This window comes from Sceloporus undulatus, chromosome 3 (assembly GCF_019175285.1).
Source record: "Sceloporus undulatus isolate JIND9_A2432 ecotype Alabama chromosome 3, SceUnd_v1.1, whole genome shotgun sequence".
Lineage (NCBI taxonomy): Eukaryota > Metazoa > Chordata > Lepidosauria > Squamata > Phrynosomatidae > Sceloporus > Sceloporus undulatus.
The window spans coordinates 199,333,557-199,342,601 of record NC_056524.1 but is presented as its reverse complement, the minus strand read 5'-3'; the positions used below and the strand labels follow the sequence as shown (position 1 = coordinate 199,342,601).

At 40.2% G+C, this 9,045-nt stretch overlaps 1 protein-coding gene across 1 annotated transcript in view; it reads left to right on the top strand.

Moving 5' to 3' along the window:
- The first annotated feature begins 414 nt into the window (after positions 1-414).
- The window catches only part of CCDC172 (coiled-coil domain containing 172), a 53,550-nt gene continuing 44,919 nt past the window's right edge, over positions 415-9,045 (top strand). Inside the window, exons 1-3 of the mRNA XM_042456203.1 lie at positions 415-688; positions 1,175-1,268; positions 4,154-4,239. Of these exons, the coding sequence (XP_042312137.1) occupies positions 533-688; positions 1,175-1,268; positions 4,154-4,239 (336 nt within the window). The 5' untranslated portion in view covers positions 415-532. The remainder of the gene's footprint in view (positions 689-1,174; positions 1,269-4,153; positions 4,240-9,045) is intronic.

The following is a 9,045-nucleotide window of genomic DNA, read 5'->3' as shown; positions in this document are numbered from 1 at the left end:
TTATACAAAAATCATAAACTAATGTCATGTGGCTTTTTCCAAGGTACATAAAATACAAAGTATAATTATTTACAAATGAAATTTAATACAATTTTGAAGGCATTTTCCTGGAAACAATAAAGAGATAGCATTTTTATTTGCTGCGTAGTTTTATCTCTTCCCTCTTTGCTCTCTTCCCTGCCAGCCTTATTAGTTTTTGCCACCTCATTGTGAGTGATATTATTTGGTTCAGTGCAAAGCCAGAGTTTGAATCCCTGCTCGACCATGGAACCCACTGGGTGATCTTGGGCAAGTCACACTATCTCAGCCTCAGAGGAAAGCAATGGCAAACCCCCTCTGAAGAAACTTGCCAAGAAAACCTCATGCTAGGTTCACCATATGGTCATCATAAGTCAAAACAACTTGAAGGCATACAACAGCAGGAACGTCACCAACTTTACAATCCCCAGATATGCTGGGCTATGACTCCCATCACCTCACACAATTATGATGGCTGGGGATGATAGGAGTTGTAGTCTAAAATATCTGGGAGATGTCAGGTTGGGGGGGGGAGTCTGATATCATTCAAGAATGTGTGGATAGAGGAGGGAGCATGCTGGACTGTAGTATTTATTTGTTTTATTTGCTTATTTCAAGGATTGATATCCCTCCTTTCTCCCACAATGGGATTCAGTACTTCAAAGTGCAGGTGGAAAAACATAATCTTGGCGTTGTTGCCCTCAGAAAAAGCTCTATCTCTGTGTAATAAACTACTGTGTTTAGGATTAGCCTAAAATCTGTGGCTAGTTTAACACACGGCGGACATTTTGTTTCTCTGAAGATGTTGGTGAAATGTCAGGAATAAACTCTTCTAGAACATGGCCACATAGCCCCCCAAAACCCCCCACAAAAAACTAATTTGTTTCTCTGTTTACAAAGAGCATGAAAATGTGGTTCCTCTCCTATTCCCTGAAATCTTTCGAGCCAAACTCCTCGCAGTTTAATCTCCTCACAGGAGTTGCGATGAGAGAAGGCGATGGTTTGGCTGGGGAGACCCTTTCATTAGCAACCAGGTTCCAGAATTTTCCTTCTTTGAAGCAGGCTTTTGGTATCTAATTTTGAACTGGGCCATCTCCTAAATGTAGGAAGAGATAACGGTGACCCAAATCTCCCCTTTTTTCCCTTTCCTTCCAAGGAGACGCAGGGGAAAATGAGCTTGGACTCCTTGTTCCAGCAAATCCTTCTGACGGAGCAGAAAGCAGAGGAGAAACGGCGCCACTTGCACCAGGGTTGGTGGCCATCGTTATGTAATGTCAGGCCTAGAGCTCAGATTAAAGGGATAATAATAATAATAATAATAATAATAATAATAATAATAATAATAATCCTGTCTCTCCCTACGGATCATAGAAGTGGGTTACAAAGAAGTAAAAATACATAGCATAACATAATCAAACTTACACAAACCCAGCCCTCCACCAACATAAAAAAAAAAAAATCAAATTACAAATTCAAGATTAGAATTAATTATAAAACAGCCAAAAGATGAATAAATGGTATGCGTAGTCTGTTGGTAATACTGTATAGCCGTTTTATTTTATTTTTAAAAATAAATTTTATTAATACAAAAAAAACAACACACACAGTAACCAAAGCCACTAAAACAAATTAACAATTAAACACAGATGAACTGCCTCCTTTCCCCTTTGATGCCTCTTTAAAACAATATAACAAAATACATCCTGCCTATTCTCTATTTTATTTCTTCACCCAAATAAAGCTTTATTTCTCCTTTGCTAATCTTCTGCTTTACTCTTCTAACATGATTATTTACCGTAATATTATGTCACATTCCTTCATTAACACCTTAATACAAATAATAATAATAATAATAATAATAATAATAATAATAATATACCACATACCTAACTGACAACTCCAAAAACATTAATATCTCCTTTTAAAGGTAGATATATTAATTAGGTTAAAGGTAATACATTAATTAGGTTGAAATAATTACCCTTTAAAGGCAATACATTAATTAGGTTAACATTATTAAAATAAACCTAATTAACCCACCCTTCCCAGCTAACAGAACTACAGAAATAAAGCAGTTTGACACCGCTTTAACTGCCATGGCTCAATGCCATCTGATTCTGGGATTTGTAGTTTTGAGAGATATCCAGCCTTCCCTGTAAGAAAGCTTTGGTGCTACCGCTGAACTACAAATCCCAGAAGTCCACAGCACTAAACCATGGAAGTTAAAGTGGTGCCAAAACTGCAGTGTGGTAGCAGCCATGGTTGTGTCCCCTGGTTGGGGTTTGTTTTGTTTTCTAGTAGGAGCCCTGTTGGCGCAGTGGGTAAATGCCTGTACTGCAGCCACTCACTCAAAACCACAAGGTTACGAGTTCAAGACCAGCAAAAGGGCCCAAGCTCGACTCAGGCTTGCATCCTCCCGAGGTCGCTAAAATGAGTACCCAGACTGTTGGGGGCAAATTAGCTTACTTGCTAATTAGCTTACTTGCTGTTCACCACTATGATCTTTGGAATAGCGGTATATAAATAAAACATATTATTATTAGTAGTAGTAGTAGTAGTACTGGGTCACCCACAGCTAGTTTTAAATAGGCAATTTAAAATGCCATTTAAGCCTTACTCATTTATGCAATTCTGATTTGACTTCGGCTGCATCCACACTGCAGACTTAGTGCAGTTTGACACCAATTTAACTGTCATGGCTCCATCCTGCAGAATCCTAGGATTTGTAGTTTAGCCTTCTCATCCAGAGTTTAACATAGCAAGCTGCTAATTCCAGAATTGCATAGGATAGAGCCGTGATGATTAAAGTGGTGTCAAATTGCATTAATTCTGCAGAGTGGCAGCAGCCTAAGTTCTGAGGAAACACAAATAGTGATGGTCTGTGCCAAGATGCAGAAACTGTGATTATAAGGTATTTGTGTGAGATCATAGCTGGCCACCTAAGACTTTTTGCTGCCTGAGATGTACCACTAGCAACAAATGATCTCTCCTTCCCAGAGTCCAAAGCCGGTCAGGTTATTTTAACACCCAAAGCAGAAAACTGTGACTCTTATTTTCCTTTGTCATAAAATACAATAGTAATAAACTGAGTAACCAACAACATGTACACCTTTCATACGATCCAAGATAAATTGCTTGGGGTTGCCACCTCACTTAGGGCAGTGTGAGACCCATGATAAGCACATTTAACAAAATACTTTTCAATATGAGTAGTCTTTTAGTCATATTGACTGTAGAAAGAAAACTTGGAATACAGGATTGTATTCCTAAAGGCCTGAAAACAAACCAATAGAGCTCCAATTAATGCATTTGTAACCATTACACAATCCTTTCAACTCAAGATTTTTAGACTTTTGCAAGTAACAATACAAAAACAGGCACTCCCCCCCCCCCCCCGCCCCGGAAGTACCAAATGACATCTGTGTTATGTATGTATACCGGCCATGATAGGAACAGAAATACTCGGTTCTCCCAGATGGGCAAATGCATGAGGACGTTACGGTATTTGTTGCTGTAGTTGTCAGGGTTTGTTTGTTTGTTTTTAATCCAAACAACATTTCTGTTATCCTGGATTACTTTTTGGCAATCCATACTACCAGCTGGAACATTTTACTTCGGCTCTCAAATGGGTTTCTTTTTAATTCTGAGACATATCAGAGCAATATGTTCCTTTTTCCGTTCTCTCTTTTTAATTTTTAAAAGAGTTTCAGTGCATTAGTCAACTGGCTCTTTGACACTACAATTCTGTAACTATGAGAGTTTTTTTTAAAAACAGAGGGGATAAATCTTGTCCTCCAAACCACATAGGACCACCTCAGCAAAACATGCTTCAGTTTAAAAACAAACAAGTTCCCTAGTGCTGATCCGAGAAATTGCTATAAACAGCTGCCCCAAAAGAATGTAATGTGCAGATGTGGATGCATCAACAACCGGCAAGCTCACACATCTTTAGACGGGAAGAGTCCCATCAGCTGTAATTCGTAGACATTTTCAGACTTCATGTCCTTGATCAGTTTCAGTCACTGGCACTGCCTTTCCTAGCCCCCCCCCCAGAACCCCCATTAGCAAATGTTGAAGGAAAGGTCTGCAATGGGAATCTTGAGCCTTCATAATATGCACTTCTTTTCTATTTCAGTTAAACAAGAAATAGCACTAGGGCATGAAAAAGCTAAACAACTGAGACAACAACTGGATGAAGCAAAAAGCAAACTTGAAGATGAGGTAGGATAGCAATTAATATGTTAGATTAACTGACAGGAATAATGTAACAAAAATCATATATATTACTACACTATGCCACCCTTTGTCCATATGAGCAGTTTTTGTATTTATTAGAATTCAAATGCCGGTATTAATTTTAGAAATGTTCTTGTCAGGCTGAAATTTAGGGAGAGTTTGTTGCAGAACATAATTAATGGAAAGACATGCATCAGGGTGGGGGAAATTCTCTGCTACTTAGTATTTGGTAATACGTTCTGCACGCTTGTTAACTTTGGGCTCATGCCGATGCCATCATTTCTACGATGCCATACAAAACCTCACTGTAGCTGCCAGAAGAACAAGCCACTTCAGACTACAGGTTTGAATCTTCTGTACTCCACTTCTAGTGTCAAGATGAAGAAACTGGAAGCTTTCACTTCCAGATTGGATTTAAATGCACTTTGTTGTGTCATCTGGATCACATAAACTAGTGGTTAATTTCCACTATGTTTTTTTTTTTCAAAACAAGCCAGCATCCAATTATGGATAGTTAAACATGGATCTTTAGACAAACAAACTGCAGGTTATTTAAAGACGTGGCTGTGCTGGTCTGGAAAATCAGTATGCAATAGCAGCATTTACATTTATTTCTATACCACTTCATAGTGAACTCAGCACTGTTTAGAATAAATTTCTGTGGTGGAGCTCCTAAGAGGCCTACCCTATGTCTTACAAGATAATGGTTTTCTTATTTTGATTCTACTTTTTGTTTCTTATTCTTTAATTTCATTCTATTTTTATTTCTTTAATTATCCTGGAGCGGCTAAGGAGCACCTGGGAAATGTGCACAGAACCCTAAGGGCTTCTCAGAGCACAATTGTCCCCAACAAGCTGGGTACTTATTTTACTTTATTTTAAAGGATGGGAGGCTGAATGGACCCTGGAGCCCTGCCTGGGATCACAGCCTTGTGGCTGCAGTACTGGCATTTAACCACTGTGCCACCACCAGGGCTCCCTGTAGGCAAAGGGGTCTTGTAGCACCTTTGAGACTAACTGGAAGAAAGAGTAGGTTAGTATTTGATTTAAAATTAACATAAGTTAGTTTTTGGGTTACATGCTCAAATGTGGTTGACTGAAATTGGAAGTACTCATACTGGATGAGGATGGGCAAAAGGGTGAGTCTTATTTTTTGTGTCTCATTATTACCATGCTAAACTAGGGCTAGGGCCACCTTTCTGCCTTCAGGGGGTTGTACTAGGCCCAGAAATGATTTTAAAAATAAGAGAAAGGAAAAACAAAATAAAACCTGGTGTGTGCGTGTGTGTATTTGAAGCTGGAAAGGTTATTGTGGTTGCTTTTGGAAGCCGTATGGGCCCTTTGTCCAACCCTCTGGTAAAGTGTGGGCTAGACAGAGAAAAATCGGAACTTCTCACAATTGTTATCATTTATTGATGTTAGAGGAACTCTTCCAAGCCATGCTGAGAAATGGCATTCAGGGGCTCATTAAAGTCAATTTCAAAGAAAATGAAAGCTTTACAAACCTCTAACATTTCTCCGCTCCTACTTCCATGTAAGACAAGTAATATTTTTGATTCTATTAACTTGCTTTGGAAGGAGGAAGTGCTATATTAAGATGGGCAGGAACATTTTTTGAACCGTACAGTGGTACCCGGGGGGTACCTCTGTATCAAATTGGCTTGAAAAAATGATCACCTTCCAGATCTGGGCAGAAGAACTTGAATAGTTTCTGTGCAAATCTTTGGCAAACATCAGAGAGTTTGCCCATGCCTACTGTAATATCATTTCAGCAGACAACTTGCTGAGGACAATTCCTACAAATGTAAAACTTCTGTCCAGTTTCTCGAGGTATTTGGAACTCTTTAGATTTAAAAATGTTGCCTGTCTTTCCTTACTTCTCAAAGTTCTGTTTGGAAATTCTCCTTTTCTTGCAAGCCACAGACCTATACAAAAGCTATATAGATATCATAAATAACTTGCACAGGCTGACCAGATGTCCAAAGGAAGACGAAGCACCACAAAATGTAGAGCATTCAAGAAAAATGGAGAACATTCAAAATAAGAGATAATAATAATAAATATATATTCATGCTTCTTAGTCTTGCTCAAAATGGAGGCATTTTGGAATTCCTCCTGGACATAAGGTTGAAATGTATGACATGTCCTGGAAAAGGAGGACATCCAGTCACTCTGACTGTGCAGAATCTACAGAATTCTTCAGTAATATTTATTATTATGCCACTTCACATCCTGTATATTTCATGACCTCCGTTATGGTGGTAAACCCACGTCACAGAATAGGAATCATATTGTCGTTTGTGCCAGAGTACACAGTCACACTCATTGTGTTGCTACTTGTAAAACTAATTTGTGACAATCATAATTCTATTTGTTTATTGCTATTTTGGTATTGACTCATTCCAATTAACAGTTTGAGTAGCTATAGAGGGTCATGAATGGGAGAAACAATTACTGTGAGTTACTAATCGGGAGAGGTAGAAAAACAGTCCTAAACCAATTATGGCTTTAAAACTACAGAATTAATTACTTGTAGGTCAATGCCTATTAACTTGCATGTTTGGTTAGTTTCAATTTATTTTTCCAAAGACTGTGCATGCACCTTGCAAAGTCAAGAAAAGCCAATATGTATTTTCTGCACAGAATGAAATAAATACTTGTATTGTTCACTGTTAAAATGATCACCATTTACCCCAGTGGTTCTCAGCCTTCCTAATGCCACGACCCTTTAATACAGTTCCTGATGTTGTAGTGACCCCCCAACCATAAAATTATTTTCATCCTGATTCCTAAGACCATTGGAAATACGTGTGCTTTCCGATGGTCTGAGGTGCCTCCTGTGAAAGAGTCGTTCGATCCCCAAAGAGGTCGCAACCCACAGGTTGAGAACTGTTGTTCTAGATCAGTGCTATTGAAAGTGATGGGCTGTAGACCTGTGGTGGTCCTCAGGCCATTGGCTCCACATCCCTGGCGCTTTGGGGGAAAACATACTTGTGGATCCCTCACTTGAGACAGATCATGGAGGACATTTCTAGACCTAGAGCAGAATTGTTCCAGGAGAGCAATGAGGAGAGCATGGTCTCTTGAAAAAGTCAACTCACCCATAAGCAGGAAGACAAAATGTAGCAATGGCAGATGGATTCTTCCCTGCCGGAAGCTCATGCTCTCTTGCACCTGGTATCTTTCCATCCTGTGGCTACTAATTCTTGGATTCCCTTGGTCCACAATCCCTGGCTGTATGGCACAGATGACCATTTGCTGTCAGCCAGATCTCACGGACCTGAAGCAGCTTGTGGAACTTGGAGAGCTCCGACCAATGCTGATATGGGGATTTCTTTTTTAAAACCTTTTTTCTGACTTGCTCTTCCCATCCTCTGCCTTTACTTCCTCTTTTTAAAAAAGACATTATTTTCATTTCTTTATCTCCTTGTTTGTTAGTTTTAGAAGCAGGAAGGTGCTTTTGCTGGACACATTATCCTCCTTGTGATTTTTTCCTATAGCCAACTACCTGACTCTTGTATGAACAGATCTGATTCTGGAAGGGCTGTTTCCTAAACTCTTACCTGTTTCCTTAACTGGTATCTATGACCTTTTAAACTGGGCAGTCTGTTCAGTTTTTTTTGGTATCTGAAATCCCAAAATTGATAGGGAGAGTATGTTAAAGGAAAAGATGACCCGTAACAGGAAACCTTTCAAGCATGTGTCTTGCTTTGTAGAAAACAGTCCTCTATTTTGAATGTGGGCGAATGTATATTGCACACCAATAGCAATTTAGATATCAGCTTGACTGTTGTGGCTACACCCTATGTAATCCTGGGATTTGTTATTTGGTGATGGACTTAGAATTCCTTGCCAGAGAGTTCTAGTTTAGAATGTATGTGGAATCCCAAACTTTCCCCTGAGCTGCATCTACACTGCAGAATTAATGCAGTTTGAGACTGCTTTTACTACCATGGCTCAGCGGTATGGAATTTTGGGATTTGTAGTTTTGTGAATTGTTTAGCCTTCTCTGTCAGAGGGCTTGTTTCCACTGGGGTTTAACGCGGGTTACGAATCGAATTCAGATAGAGGCGTGCCCATTTGAACCCGATTTAAACCTAGAACGGTTCTAGATCACCCCGCATGCGTGCCCATTTGAAATCGATTCTTTTTTTCGTCCTTTTTTTAAACCGCGTTAAATGCCTTTAACCCGCTTTAAAAAAATAGAAGGGTCGAACCTTCTATTTTCCTTTAATCCGGGATAGTTATCGATGTATTTCAAATGGGAACGTTAGGAGGTGAATCAGGTTACCTGTATGGGAGGAGTCAAGTGTGAGTGGGCCGGCCCCTTGCCTAGTCTGTGTGGGGAGAGCCCATTTCTAACGGAGGAGAGGCAGGGAAGGGATGGCTCCTCGCGAGGAGACATCTGATCTCGCCCAGGCAGGGAAGGGCTCTGATCAATGGGGGGGGGGGAGATAGAGCCTTTCTCCCCAAATGGAATCTGCCTTCTCCTCCAACCCTGGAAAGAGAATCTTCGGGAAGAGTGCTCCCTCCCTGCTTTTCCAGCAGCCTCCTTCATTGATCTCTGTGCTCTCTGAAGGGATTCTCCCATAGTTCCTCTGGAAAGAGCTTCGCTTTGCCAGAAGCCTCTCCCATTGATCTCTGGGCTCTCTGAAGGGATTCTCCCTGGCTATCTTGGGAGACAGGATGCTGCCCTCCAAAACCTATCCCATAGTTCCTCTGGAAAGAGCTTCGCTTTGCCAGAAGCCTCTCCCATTGATCTCTGGGCTCTCTGAAGGGATTCTCCCTGGC